The sequence below is a fragment of the Orbicella franksi genome, chromosome 3, assembly GCF_964199315.1.
Source record: "Orbicella franksi chromosome 3, jaOrbFran1.1, whole genome shotgun sequence".
Taxonomy (NCBI): domain Eukaryota; kingdom Metazoa; phylum Cnidaria; class Anthozoa; order Scleractinia; family Merulinidae; genus Orbicella; species Orbicella franksi.
Window position 1 is genome coordinate 6,015,122 of NC_138147.1, and position 15,264 is coordinate 6,030,385.

At 37.3% G+C, this 15,264-nt stretch overlaps 1 protein-coding gene across 1 annotated transcript; it reads left to right on the top strand.

Annotated features, from left to right (window-relative positions):
* The first annotated feature begins 45 nt into the window (after nucleotides 1-45).
* LOC145480911 (coiled-coil domain-containing protein 81-like) lies at nucleotides 46-14,287 on the top strand. The gene is made up of 15 exons (XM_081459252.1): nucleotides 46-575; nucleotides 699-760; nucleotides 1,037-1,193; nucleotides 1,467-1,723; nucleotides 3,364-3,443; nucleotides 3,627-3,844; nucleotides 8,071-8,356; nucleotides 8,692-8,866; nucleotides 9,515-9,589; nucleotides 9,744-9,776; nucleotides 10,547-10,630; nucleotides 10,780-10,865; nucleotides 11,086-11,164; nucleotides 12,711-12,937; nucleotides 13,518-14,287. Exons 1-15 carry the CDS (start codon nucleotides 497-499, stop codon nucleotides 13,780-13,782), a joined length of 2,163 nt encoding a protein of 720 aa, XP_081315378.1. The 5' UTR covers nucleotides 46-496; the 3' UTR covers nucleotides 13,783-14,287.
* The last annotated feature ends 977 nt before the right edge of the window (nucleotides 14,288-15,264 follow it).

Genomic DNA, 15,264 nt, shown 5'->3' on the forward strand with positions numbered 1-15,264 from the left:
TTGTTCTGTGTTTTTCTGAAGTCTTATACAAGGAAAAGGGCAGGTATGTTTTGCAGGTTGCAGGTTGAAAAATCGACTTTTCTCACTCGGACTTAAAAGTCCGAATGAGTCTACTCAGCACTTCGGTTAGCCGGAATGACACTCCTGTTAGCCTAAATTAGCTTAGGTTGCTTGTGGTTAGCCTCTATTCTGGGGTTTATTCGACTTCAACTCAAATAAACAAGTCGTTTCAGCCTGCAACCTACAACCTGCAACCCACAAAATATACCCGTCGAAGGAAAAGGTTTGAAGTGTACATTGCTGAGGTGACCTGGCACTAGGCACTAAGGCAGTAGTTTATTTCCGCTGGCCATTTTGCGGTGCGCTGTGTGTCGTCATAGCAACGATTATGTATCGCAATCGAAGTCCCTTATTAGCGCGTTTGTTCACGGCAGGCAGATGTTTTGAGATAAAAAGTTATCGCATTTAGATACAAAAGTCGGCAATTTTTGCCGAAATGGCTGAGGTAATGTATGGACTGGTATCAGAAGCGAGGAAAAATCGGTTTTCAGCGATACCGAAGCTTACGGAAGAAGGTAAGTTAATTGAGAAACCAAGGACTCCCATAATCGAGTCCTTGTCTGTTGCCTTTTCTGCCTTTATGTATGTTGCTTTGCTGAGTTTCGTTTTGAGTGTATTACCATAATTTGATGTTGCAGATATCGTGAATGTATGGGACAATGTGTCGAAATTCATCGAAAGACAAATGGCGCTTCAAAAGGTTAGGAAATTCAGTGTTCCAAAATTTCACTTCACGCACGTGCAATGGAATGTTTCTTGTACCGCGAGCTTCGCGCGTTTATTGAAATCTCGAGAAAGTTTTATAATCACTACTGCAGATCTCTTTAAGTCAAATAACTATCAACGATCGGGTTCAGCTTACATGATCCGCCGTGACTTCGTTTAAAGTTAAGAATTTCAGGATCCGTATTGTTTATAACCAAAACCGTCTTCCAAAGTGTAAACACCTACTAAGTGTCGTGACTCTTTCCTACAGGGGGTATGTGTTCCAGGACTCGGTACCTTTACGTACACGCAGAAAAAACTGGACGTTGGGAATAATAAATACATTCAGATCCAAAGACCAGTTTTTATGCTGTCGGAGAAGTTTGCGATGACTCATGCCCTGAATTACACCAAACATCACATCACAGGTAAATTAATTATAACAATAGCCAGTATTTCTATTCTTTCCTTTGTGGGGTTCAGGTGTTACCGAGGTACTTAATGTTTCGCTGTGGTTGAGTTATCAAGTCATTATAACTTGATAAGGGAAGTTCATTGTGTTCTAGAAGCTGATGTATTTCATTTGGTGTGCCCTAAAGTCAATTGTTTTACAAGAATTTTCAAGTTATTCCATTTCATCTTTCCTGCTACATGGCTCTTAAATGACTCTGAAATAATATTATTACTATTTATATCTGTAGGTCAAATTCCAGTGGTCCAGCTTAATTTTGCTGCACTTTCAAATGAGACTCCATTCAATAGAGACACTGTAGAAAGTTGCGTGAAAGAAGTCCTCCAGGCTCTCAGTAGATCTGTGCAAGCAAAAAGAAATGTCGAGTTCCACTTTGCTGGCATTGGACGGTTGTCAATAAGGGAGTCCAAAGTGAAAATGAAGTTCTATAAGGAGTTCTTGAGGAGTATGGATGGCTCTGGTAGCTTAGTTCATGCACTGTCTAATGTAAGTTAACTATGCATGAATGTTTGTTAGTATGGTACATGCCTGGGGGGGGGGGGGGGCACTGCCATATATGGGCTATATAGGTATGTGCCGCTGTGAAGGGTATGGTTTTCAAGCAGTTTACTCTAGGATAGGGTATATAAATCAGGGCGTTTGGGTCCAGAATAGGGTATCATTTTTCACAAAACTGACTAGTTGGTTGAAGATTTTATCAAGACTAAGGAAACCACGAATTACCACTCAAAAATATTTTTAAAAAAATCAAATCAGAAAGTTTAAATTTACGCAAATCAGCCTCAATAGTGTCGATAGATGGGGGATTTGGGGAGTTTACTCTAGTATAGGGTAGCAAAATTCAGCTGAACTAGCTCTGGTATAGGCTAAGGGTTCCAAGGTCCCAGCGGCACATCCCCACCCAGAAATTCCCAAAGTACCTCCCCTGGGGGTACATGCATTTTCTTTATACTCAGGAATGCATCACTTGAGGCAAAATGACACTGCTGATCTTTGTGTGTCAAGCATTAATGCTTATTCAGTGAAACTATTAAGCTATGGCAGAAATAAAATAGTTCTACTAATTGGCTTTCTTGATCTTTTATGACTGCTGGGTAGCTAGAGATCCTACTCTTACCCCCGTAACTTAGAGAAGAGGGTGGTAAAGGGGGGGGGGGTATAGATCACGTTTTACGGAAAATAAAGCAGCCCTTTCACAATTCACGAAAAAAAATACAACATTGGTATTTCGCGCTTCGCGGAAAATACAAGAGAACGTTTTGGAAAATCACAGTTCACAGCGACTATGGAAGTCATGATTCACAAGGGAAAAAATGGCTATTTCACATTTCACAGGAAATAAAAAGGGCCGATCACAGGTCACGAAAATACCCTTTACCACCCTCAGAGAATATTTAAGCAAAATGATTGATAAACTTAGAGGGTTAATATATTACAAAAGTACGTCCTAAACTTTGTCCTGTTGTGTAAGCAAGACAAGTTGAAGACATCATACAACATTATTATTCACATTATCCAAACTGCCACCCGGTTGGATCTGTGATATTGGACTTCTTTATAACTTTTCAAAAACAACAGAAAACCACCAAAAAATGACTCAGAACTAATCAAAATAAAAAAAGAAGACAATGCAATAAATTTTAAAACCCCTAACCTGCTTCATACCCAACCTGAATGAATTAAAAGTTCTAATGTGAATGCAGACACTGATGACAACCACCTGAAGACTTGAACCTCATACCTTAACCTAGTTTTCGTATTGTGAATCAGCTCAACCAGTTACATCCTCTGAGTGGATAGTCTCCTTGTCAGCCATTATTAGGGTCATCACACAACAGTTACTGGAAAGAAGTGTTGCATGACGACCCTAATAATGGCTGTGGAAGAAGACTACTGAATGGGCTGCCTCCAATCTCTCAGAATTATATGCAGATCGGGTGCCCATTTATTCTCCTAGACAGACAGAGAGAGACTTTACGAGTTTAAGTGTCTCAACCGCAGTAAGAACCAAAATCTCTATATAATTATGTACATATTTTATTAACTGTTATGCCACAGTCATTTGCCCCTTCTTTCCTTGAACAGCATAATTTAACACAGCTAATTTTAATGTTCTAAACTTCCAGCGACCTGGAACTGCTGACTCTGTTTTGTCAGAGCCTTTTAGTCCCCGCCCACATACTAGTAACACTCTGGTCTTACCAAGGTATGTAAAATGCTACACCAATTATGATAAAATTATTCATACCTTAATAATTACAGTTCTATTGATAAATGTAACGTGGACCCACCACTAATATTGTTTTAGCATATTTTACATTTTTTTTTAATTTGAGTACGGCAGTGTGATATTTAATAAATGATTATTGAATATTATTATGACCCTTAGAATTACTCCAGGAGAAGGAGGAAGCCCAGGTAAAAGTCTCGGAAAAGAAGAGATGCCTACCATCACAGAGCAGGATGAGGAACTCAATGGGGGCGAGGTAGCAAGAGAAGATGTGGCAACTCCTGACAAAGAAAGACCCCAAGAACAGGAGGAAGCCTGGCCAATACCTGTTGTAGAACCACTGCTGGGAGAGCAGGACCTACCCAAAGAAGAGGATGGTGAGTTACTTTATAAAGGGAAACAAAATGTAAACAAACGACTTAATTTTTATTTTAGATTGTAAAAAACCTAAATATACCATCTGATTTCATAAGACTGCAAATGGGACACTTTTAGTTATAGTTTAAAGGAGCTCAGTCACAGAATTTTGAGTTATTTTCAGTGAGTTCAAAATTACCTTTAACTTAAAGGAAACTTAAAAAGCATTTAGTGCACCCCACCCGCCCATCCATAGGAAGACCGGGTTTTGATTGGATTCCTCACACATCTTGCCCTGGCCTAGGCATGTCCCAGGCCATCGCAATTCCCCATTCCTTATTACCATCTCATGAATAACAACACCCAGGGAGGAATATTACACTAAGAAAGAAAAACACTACCAACAGAGACAGTTATAATAAACCATGAAGAAACAAAGGGAGTCAAGAGGCTAGAGAAGATTGACATGGATTACAAATGACAAACTTGTAAAATTTAGGCTAAACTTTTCAAGATTCGAAAACTGTGACATAGCTCCTTAGAGGAAGAACTTTGAAAAGTTGCCTTGCAAGTACAGATACATGTATCATATGATTCAGTTTCATTTGAGATAATTTATATGTACATGTTTTGTGAGCTTCTTTATAAAAGAGTTAATTCCGACTCTGAACTTTTGTTAAAGCCCGTTTTTACTTGCTGAAATGAAAATGAAAATCAAGCTCATGTGTAATGTTGACATTGTGTTATTGTTTGCTTTTCTGTGTTAACTAGTAATTTCTTGAACTTTGCATCTTTTCAAATCTCAAGTATTGAAATTTATTTTATAATGTGGTTTGTTGTGTGCAGTCTTGCATAATTTGTAAAAAACTATTCAAATTTGAGCTGCTGTCATATCTGCATAATTTAGTGCAACAAAGAACTGACTCCACCCTGCTGGTACTATGCATGTCGATGTAAGTCTTCAAAGATCAAATGCAGAAATTCAAAGTATTCTCAACACGAACACTATAAAGTTCAGTATAAAGTTTCATTGGGGGTTTAACATTTGTCCAGTCACCTGCTGATTTTAATTTACAGTTTGACTCACTCTTAGGTTGTGGTTTAAAGGTTTAGTTAATTATTTTAATCTTGAAGTCGGTAAGGTTATCTATTTAATTGACCTGAGCTACTGGTACATTGCTCTCATGGCAACCGTAGCAGAAAGTTAAACTCTCAAGTTTCAGTGTACATAGTAACCAGTACACTGTTGTTACCTATGCTTTGTATATCTGCGCTTAGTTATATTCATTGTAAGAAATTGGCTGTTACTGAAATACTGAGTACTTTTTAATGATAAACTATGATAGCCCACTCTAAAAAACCTAGACCTGATGCTTACAGCAATATGATGAGTACATTTTCAAGAATTTATAACTTATTGGAGCATCCCTCAAAAAATCATCACACAGCCAAATACAGCAGATATAGTGCTCTGATAGCAAATGCTAGTGATGAAACAATGGGTGATGGTAAGCATGACAAGGAAGATTCTTGCAAAGGTTAGTATTGACAACTAGTATGCTGATCAGTGGAGAGCACAGAGATCATTACTTACAAACTGGTATATATTTTCCTATTAGTTTCTTAGAACTTCTGTAAGTTAGATTTTTTTGTATCACTATCTTGATGGAGAGTTTTTTGGTTCAAAGCTTATCATACTAACTAGATTTCTATGGTTACATTTTGTGTGTACAGTGAATTATTTCATTTATTCATTAAGACTTGTATACACAACTGACTGGTCCGAAGTCAACTAGAAAATGATAGTAGCATCCATGTTACATAATTTGTGTTTGATATTTATTGTTTTGATGAAAGTCAAACTTGTTCAAATTCGGTGTTACAGTGTTATAAATTATCATAAAAGAGATAAATGTATGTGGACTAGTTTAACATTGTTATTATTCAACAAAATTACTCTCAAGGAATAAAAGTTCAAGTATTAAAACTTTTTCCTGATTTAAGATCATATTTAGTAATCTCAGATGTTTACACTTGGAATAGAATAGAAAACCTTTCATGCTATGTTGTTGATTTCTCTGAGGTGTTAATTAATATAAAGTTTTATTTACATTAAGTATTTAATCCTGTTACCTTGACCACAGTAAGTAACAATATGGCAACTTAACAAAACTATTGTATAAGAGAAATTCAGGTCTCAAACTTTTAATTGATAATTTCTCTTTGGCTGTTTCATTAAATGGTGTTTGAACTAAACATTTTTGGTGGAACAAAAATAATTAAATAAATGTGATTCTTTACTCATCCAACATTGCTTAATGTTGAAACAGTTTTTGTTGATGACCCAACTTTCACATTTCATTCACTGAGTTTTCTCAGAGAATTTGTTGGGACAGCAAGACAGTTATAATCCCTTAATTGATGATTCCCTTAATTTATTCTTGTTATCTTTGCTTAACAGTAACAAACCGTATTTGACTCCATAAAGAGAAATCGGAAATGAAGTACTTTAGTTTGAATTAAATGAAATGAAATAAGGTCATTCATGTAACTATGCACGTATACCAGTAAACTTTCACAGTGATGTTTAATTAACACTAATAAACAAGTCCAGCAGAATTATGTGTGAAACAGAACACTTTCTGACTGTGTTTCAATGTGGATGAAGTTTATTTGTTTGTAAATGAATATATCAAGCCTTAGCAATCTAAAGTAACATCTAAGCTGACAGTTTGTCCAAATATGTAAACTGTATTTTTCTTTAGGTCTTAAATTTTATGTTATGTGTAGCTGAGTAAGACATTCAATATTTTTTGTATTAGTTTAGAAGTGTCTGGTCATCTAAAAACAGTTTGATGCTTAACAAGCTTTTTAATTTTTGGTCAAAGTTTGAGTTTGGCCTGGAGTTGTAGCTAAGTTATTCTGAACATCAAAGTTACAATATCATTTTAAGAACAAACCTGGTTCTCTCATCTCTGTGTGCTCACCCTCAGCTTGTTACATTCATTTTGTAAATTATACCAGAAATCATTGAAATGCATGAACAGAAGCCTTTAATTTCCATGTGCCTAAAATAATGAATAATAAATAAAGTGCTTATGGTTCCAATTATTGGGGTGGTAGCTTAATGAACTAATATTTTTCATTCTTCTGAAAAACTGATGAAAAGTTTTGCAATTTTGTCCATTATTCAGAACATTGGGTCCTGGTGCAATCTTATGATAACTAAAGCTTATGACTAGGAAATAAATTTCCCTATTTTGAACACAGTTCATTGTTAAAATTCTGAACTTTTCTGTTGAATTACATGTAAGATTGCAGTAGACATATTTTGTAAATTATTAATGAGTATACTCACTTTGTTTGAACAAGGTGTTATCTTTAATTCTATATCCTTAATGGCAGATGTCTTATTATTAGTATCTGCTTAATGATATACATCAAGGAAGTCACGTGATATGATATGTCTGCATTCCATAGCAACAGAATGTTTATAAGTTTGATAAAATTCACGAGACATCTATTCACTGTCCGAAGCATTATAACTTCAATCCTCAAAGGATGGTTCATCAATGGCTGCTGTTTGCTTTAATCATAAATCATCATTACCTGCTTTGCCTGAAAAGCAAGCTTTGGTTCTTGGTGTTAAAACCTTTCCACAGTTTACAAAGAAATTGAAGCAAATTAGACTTTTGTCAGGAAATCACCAGGGTACTTCATGGCCAAGAAAATACCACTATGTGATAAGTAAGATTGTTTTTCAGGTTCCCTTGAAATGATATGAGTGAATTCACCAAGACATTCTGAATTAGGCCTTTGTTTTGATACAGATTTACCCCTGTAAGTAATTTTATTTAGGAGTCCAATTACAATGTATTCCCAAGTCCGTACCAGAACATCACAATCAAAGTGTTAATTTCACTTGATATTCACACTTTCAATAAATTAGATACAAAGTAACAAAGTGAATACTATGGGAGGATGCAAGAAGATACTCTCAAATCTTGAAGCTACAGATTTTGTTATCAGGGAGTCATTTACTGTAAATGGATAGATTATTGGTACTTAATTTTGATTAGTTATTTTTGGTTTCTGATATTTTCCCTCAAACTTTAAAGAGACAGTGATTAACTTACTATATGCTGTATTTACTTTGGTTATGTAATTCAAACTTAGTTTAAACCCTAATTTAGACAATAAATGGATTTTTCATTTATAATCTGTTAAAATTTTGACAAACTTGCAGCCCTTCCAAAGAGTCCATCAAGACTTTCTCCTGCAAATGGTCCTCGTACTCCTCTTCACCCTGCCAAAGCCACTGGTGTGATTTATAATGTTTCAGAACCTATCTTGACACCGCCTCCTACTCCACCTAAGAGTCCACTGAAGGCTGGTCCTCCCAAAGGTATAAGAGGATCTACAGTAAACAAGGTCACCAGAAGTCCTACGCAGGATGCAATCAGACGTGAGCAATCCCCTGGTGATCAAGCAGGAGACACTCTTCATTCTCCTGTCTCTCCATCGAGACTAAGGTATGGTACAGTTCATAAGGGCATATTGATCTGGAAAATGTTTTTCGGCTTTTGCTTAACAGGTATTCAATATATTTCTAATTTGTTAATTCCATAACATAAAATAATTTGAGCTCTGAGTCTTCCCAGCTAGTAGAGATTAATTGAAATGCAGTATTGGAGAGGACAGAAAAGTTTGTTATTCCAGATTGGAAAAAAAAAAACAGTTGATTTGGACATTTGGTTTGTCGAGTCGAAGGACTACTTAGTGAAATTCATCAAAAATTATAGGATATCAACTATATCTGTAGATATACCACTTTATGTTTTTAACTCGTGAACTTTGTCAATCACAGATGTAGTCATAGTGACAGGGCAGGACAGGAATTATGTTACCTTTGCCACCAACGTTCCCAGAAAAATGTACCTATTTACTTTGCTGAGGAGCGTCGTCAGCGAGAACTTGAGGAGGATCGCCTTCTACAGCAGTACCAACAACAGAAGGACACAGAGGCAATTCTTAAGGAACAGGTATGCGCAACAACTTTGTCTTCTATTTGCTTATGGCTGGGTGAGATAAAAGTGATTTGTTAAAAGTAGCTTCTGGGTGCAAGCTGACTGTTCTTTTTTTTTTTCTTTTTTAAGTAGATGTTGTGTACATGCTTTAAGTTTATTGAGTTCACTTATTCATGCAGTTTCGAGATTTTCAGCATTTGGCAAATCCGTGTCCAGAAAAAGCTTGCACAGTGCTCCTTTTTTAATAGACAAAATTCGAAATTTAAACAAATGAATAAATGAAACTTTATTGCACACTCCCAAAAATGGGTTTTTCAGCGAACAATACAAATACAATAAAAATACGATGAATTAAAAAGTGTAACACTATTCTTGTTTCAAAAACTCATCAAGCATCTTTACTTTAAGAGTTTTCTTAAAGTTTACCGAACCTTTGCACAGTTTTTAATCTTTATCTAATGAATTCCATAAGTTGACAATCCTGTATCCTGTACTTTAAAGCATGCCATACATCTCTGAAAGGTGCAAGGCGAAGTGACAACCTTAGTCTTCCTAAGCTTCCTTTGCCATGCTTTGTTTGTGTAATTTTATTGCTACTGAATTCAGTGTTCGCTTGGTGTGTAAATTAAATGAAAAAGTAAATTAATTGTTTCTTTCTTGCAGAACAAGAACTTAAACAACCGTGGTTACAATCAGAAGGTGGCTGCATTTAATCTTGGGGTATCTGAGGCAGTTAAGGTATTTCCTTTTTAACAATTTTCTGATTTTCAGTCTTACCTTATTAATTATACAATCATGCAGTTTTCCAATGTCTCCTTTTCTAAGTCCAAAGGTTTTAATATGTGCCACTGTGCAAGCTTAAGTTTATGCAAACCATATTATTATGTTTCAGGAAAAACTTGGCACAAGACCAACAGAATTCTGTGTAAGTAACTTCAATCTGTTATTTTCTGTTTGTCGCCTCACAGACCTGTGTATTGAGTGAAGTTTATTAAGTTAGGCAAGGAAAGAAGAATTAGATTCACGGAGCTAGTAGTTATACTAAATTTCTGAAGTTTGTACACAGCTTGGGAATCCATGATAAGAGAATCTGGTACTATGAATGTCAATAGTATTTGTATTTCTATTATTTGATCACTAATTCTATCCCTGTGAAATAGAATTTTGTTCTGACATTTTAATTAACGTGTTTTTGTAGTGCATAAAATATAGGATTTTACAGTCCCTTCCAAATGTTTCCATTTTGGTCGAAAAAGCTAAGGGAGCTTGTCTAGCTATAAAACCGTGGCACATTATCATGTGTTATCATATAGACACAAGTGTTTTATTGGAGAATACACCAACTGTAGAATTCATACGAAACTATATCCGGGACCTGAGTGGCATGTTTTCCATATCCTCTCTAGTGAAGATATTGATGACATCATTTGCCACTTTTTCATGATTGTTTGTGCAAACAGTTAGTAAATGTTAGTCTATACTGTATAACAAAAAGAAAATTACATAGTGGCTTAAAGATATGAATTTTATTTTCTTGTGTTATAAAATAATATTTTTACTCACTCGCTGTGCTTGTTCGTAAAATATTGTTTTTACCCCTCAAAAATAAAATTTATATCTTGACACTGGCATGTAATATCTTCTATGTAATATTACATTCAACATGTGATCACTTGAAACTGTCCCTTTTTGCAGAGGTCCTACTTATTCCAGAACAGGCCCCTTACACCTCCCCGATATCTAAAGCAAGATGAGTACTCTAAAGAACTTGGTGGTCAGGTAAGTCACTGTCCAACGGCTTTCTGTAATCCTTGTAATTTGAACTCGCCTTGCATCGATACAAAGATCGGTAGCGCAAATATTAGAACCGCTTTTGTTCAAGTGATACTTCCATTTTGCTGATCAATGGTGATATGAATTCTTTCTAGGTACTTACGAAACACGAGAAGCTTTCTAAACTGAAAAAAGAACAGGAATTTCTTGAAAGACTGGAGCAGGTTCAGCTGGCAGAAGAGTAAGTTAACGAGGGGTAATAGAAAGCTAGAATCGCCTAATTTAATCAGTTTGAAGACTACTAAGTTCAAATTTAGACATTTTCGAAATGCCCGTTTGGTGGCGAACACAAGTACAATACCATAAAAAAATCGCTTATGTTTCATTGTATTGTCTTATGCTGTGTTGAACTTGACAGGTGCACGCACAGGCGAAACTAAATTTACACTCTACCATTTCAGTTTGGCCTTACAACGGGAACAGTACTTGAGAGAGAAGAGAATGGGCAGCGACGCTTATCGTAAAGCGCTGGATGCACAGGTAACAACATCAATTGAAACTTCTTGCTTCGTTACTGTCGGGGTAACAACGAAACTCAAAACAGGAAATTGAAAGACACTCACAATTTAGATCCTTTTCTGAACTTCTATGCCTTTTGCAGCTTCTCTTGATTTTATTCCCAGGTCTGTTTCAGTAGTGTATTTGTAGAGATAGAAGTCTTGACACAGAATTGAAGATTCTGAAAAGGGTGACTTGAGTTCAGTGTCGAATTGTCGTGCAGACAACAAGTGACGCTAACCATCACATTAGAAACGCTACAGGAAACAAATCATGGGTATATCAAGGAACTCATAATTGGTAGAATTTTTTCTTCTCAATAATTGTTCTCCAAAATGGAGCCATTAGATTTAGATTTTGTCTTGAGAGAGAACTAGTGGGCTATGTAGTGTGCGTGCTAAATAGTCAGACATGCAGGCAGATTGACTGTTAAACCGAGAAGAAGGCAGTCAGAAGTCGGGCAGACAGACAGAGAGACAGATAGACAGGCAGACAGACGGACGGACAGACAGACAGACAGACAGACGGACGGACGGACGGACAAACAGACAGAAAGGCGGGTAGGCGGGTGGGTGGACAGACAGACAACTATTATGTTTGGTAATTCATAAAACACAACTTGGTGCGATGGAACTTGTAACGTTTCTGATCAGGTGAAGTAGTGTCGTGATAACAGCTACGTTATTCAAACGAATAAGCATCAAAAAAAAAATACAGAATTTCCTAAATTGGGAAAAGAGGGACATCTTAGTAAGGATAACGTTTTTAACTGTAAACTGTTACCGAGTGCTGCTTTTGTTCAGATTGAGGTCAGGAAGACTTTTACTTGTACGCTGCGTCGACCGCCTGAGTTCTTACGTCTGCCCAAACCCCAGATTATTGTGCCGTTCTCGCAAACGGCAGAGTTGCGTCTGCGCGGAAGTCCAGGAGGAAGAATGGTAGAGTACTACAGTTTTGTTAGACAGTTCTAGGTTGATAGTGTTAAAAGCTAGGTTACTAGGTAGCTTTACAGTTTACCAGTGGCATTCAGCTGCCATGGTTTTCAATCTACTTAGTTTAGTTAGTAGTCTTACCAAAAAGTTTTCTCAGAAATTTGCTAGAAGCGTGTTTGGTGTTTTGCATTATTTGCTGATTATTTTGACTTCTGTTTCTCCACATCCTTCCTTTGTTTTTGCCTTTTATTTTACTTTTTTTGTTGTTATCGTCATTTCTGTAAGAATTAATTTTCCTCTCCATGTAGTAAAGATACGTGCTGTCGATAGGGGTAATTCTCTCCCCGGATTATGCTGAAGGCCTTTGAGGTGGCTAAGCGATTGGCTGAAAAAACCCGTACCAATTTGTCATCCAATCAGCGTGCTTGTAAACGTTTTCCCGCGCTTTCTGCCGGCTGCATGTATTTGCTTCGAGCCTTGATTGGTTCACTGGATTGTCCGTGTCCTTCGTGATTGGCCAGAGTGATGACTTTGGTGTTGGTTGTGCGACACTCGGTTAAAAACTGCTTTAGCATCATTATACCTTGTGTTTTCAGGTGCGCTTCAAGCCCCTTCCTATTCCTGCACTGGAGCCAGACTCTAAAGCACCTATATTCGGTGTTCTTGATGCGACAGAGGAGAAATTGATAGACAGAAAGAAACGAGCGCATCAGTTGTATCAAGAGCAGCTGGAAATGGTGGCACAGAGGAAGAGGGATGCTATTCTTAAAGATCTACAGAATCAGAAAGAGGAGTCGGATATGCTTGAAAGGACTCGTAGAGAGTAAGTTCTTTAACCTACACCTGCTTAAGATGATAAGTTGCTAGATTTGGGCGAGCTTTCCAGCGGGTACCGTTCAGTCCCTAATTTTCCGTTAATATCACGGGACTGAGATATCCTTTAATGTTAGATCACTAAATTACCTACTTTCATAGTTAATTGTCCTGGCGTATTGTCATACATCTCGTAATGAAAGTTTTGGCAATTTGGTGAGACATTGACACATCCCTTATAGTTGTTCTCATTTTAAGAAGAAATTCGATATTGCCCGCGTTAACGGAGAATAAATTGAAAATTTATCTCGCGTTAACGAATCCGCAGCGGCGGGTAAAATTAGACTACGAGTGGTCCCTCTTTGACTTAATCCGTCGTGCGTGACGCGAAAGAAAACTGCGGGATTTCCGGCCATTTTTTTCTCTCAGTTTTTTTTCGCGTCAAGCGCGTCGAATCAAGCGAAAGAGGGACTACTTGTAGTCTAGGTAAAATTAACGCCAAATCCCATCTGTCTAGAGAAATAATATTTGCACTTCTTTTAGACTGAAGTGGTAATTTCCTCTTGTGCCTTTCTTTTGTTTTTTCGCAGCATCATTTTAGATCGCGCACTTCGTCATCAAGAGCGTGTGGACGCTCGTCGCTCCCTTGAAGACTCTTGGGCCGCTAATGTGTGTCGTAAACATGAGCTGGAACTTGAGGAACGGCGGCGTGCCCAGAGTCCTGGCATGCTGATACATGAACAGTGTGATAAATATCGCCGGTGCAAACAGTGCGGCAGACGACCTCACAACTGCGGTGAATCGAACGTATGGAGTGAATCTCGGTACATCCCTGGCTCAAGGCTCATAGTTTAGAGCCCTTCTTCCTATCTGACGGATTTTCTTTGAACAATTTGACTGATTGACTACAAAACGGAATAAAAGAAAACTACCAAGGCAATTCGCCTTATTAACCCCTCAGGAAATTTGTGGCAATTATTTATTGTTGTTATATTATTTGTATAATTGTATAGAAACAATTGTGAGAAGGATATTGAACCGCATCTGTTGGACAAAGCGAGGCGAAAAATTACTTAAAATCATTTCAGCTTATCTAGAAGTTCTCCTCTCTTCGTTCATTTTGTTTCAATTCTTTTCTATGAATTTTTTCCTCAAAAAATCAACAGAAAATCTCGCGTTTTGTAACTTAAACAGTGAACATTTCCCTTTGGGAATGAACGTTACTTGTTATAAATGCCAGTTAGTGTGAATTTAACCTCAGAGTGAATTAAAAACACAAACACGCTGGGCTTCGGGTTCAAATGGCACAGGCTGCGTAAGATTATTTCGAGTAATCTTTGGATGCAAACATCACCTTTAACTTGCAACTTAATTGAGGGAACTTTATTTCTTAATTCTTCACTAATCTAATGAGCACCGTGTGATGAAAAGTGTGTTCAGCAACTCTACACCGCTTGAATGCAATTGTAAATACTGGCTAATAAACCTATCGTTTAATGAATACTTTTGTTTTCTGGGTCATTAAAAATCACCTTTGGATAAATACATGACGCTCACTTTTCCAACGAAATACTCTTTATGAGCATGTACAAGGAAACACTTTTCTTTGGTTCCTTGCGCCCGGTACTCTCCTCCTCATGATTCCCTGCGCTCCTCTTCACTAGTTAATAGGCCACTTCCGAGTTGCCTTTTGCCTCTGCGTCAAAATGAGTCTTCGTGCAAAACCATTCATATGAAAATGTGTTCCTTCTATAGGTTCTTTTCATGGAAATCAAACTCGTTTTCATATGAAAGGTTTAGCACGAGGACTCCTATTGCACAAAGTCGGAAATGACCTAGTATTGTATTGAGTTTACTATCGCGCGCGCGACTGTGAAGGAGGCAGGGCCCATATTCATTGTTGATGTTCAGATTCATTGACTGGAATTGATATCGAACTGCCTTGACGTCGTATCAACTCTTTAGATACTTCAACGTTAGACAGGTAAAAATCGAGTAGTTTACTCAACGCTGAAAAGGAAGGGATACACATGCAAACAGGGATTAACAAGAAAATCGACAACAGCACGATGCATGTGTAGTTCCGGGAAGGGAGGTGGGTAGGTACTCAACAAAGTTTTTTTTGTCGAGCCTTCGCCCAGAGGTCCAACCCGTAACCCTTTCATATACCATTTTGACAGAAACGTTACCCCTTTCGTATGCCTTTTATTGAAGAAAGCAGCCCTTTCACATGCCTACTTAAGAACACGTTCTTTGTAACGTTGCGGCTCAAAGGGAAAGGCCTTCAAAAACTTTCAGGTAAATAGGAATTTTTGTAAGTGCTTTTTAAAACAGTTT

What these genes read in the sequence shown, in the direction of transcription:
- LOC145480911 (XM_081459252.1), top strand. Translation starts at nt 497, where the DNA reads ATGGCTGAGGTAATGTATGGACTGGTATCAGAAGCGAGGAAAAATCGG. An exon ending in GACAAATGGCGCTTCAAAAG is followed by an intron (nt 761 to 1,036) that starts GTTAGGAAATTC and finishes TCTTTCCTACAG; the next exon opens with GGGGTATGTGTTCCAGGACT. An exon ending in GTCTCTCCATCGAGACTAAG is followed by an intron (nt 8,357 to 8,691) that starts GTATGGTACAGT and finishes TGTCAATCACAG; the next exon opens with ATGTAGTCATAGTGACAGGG.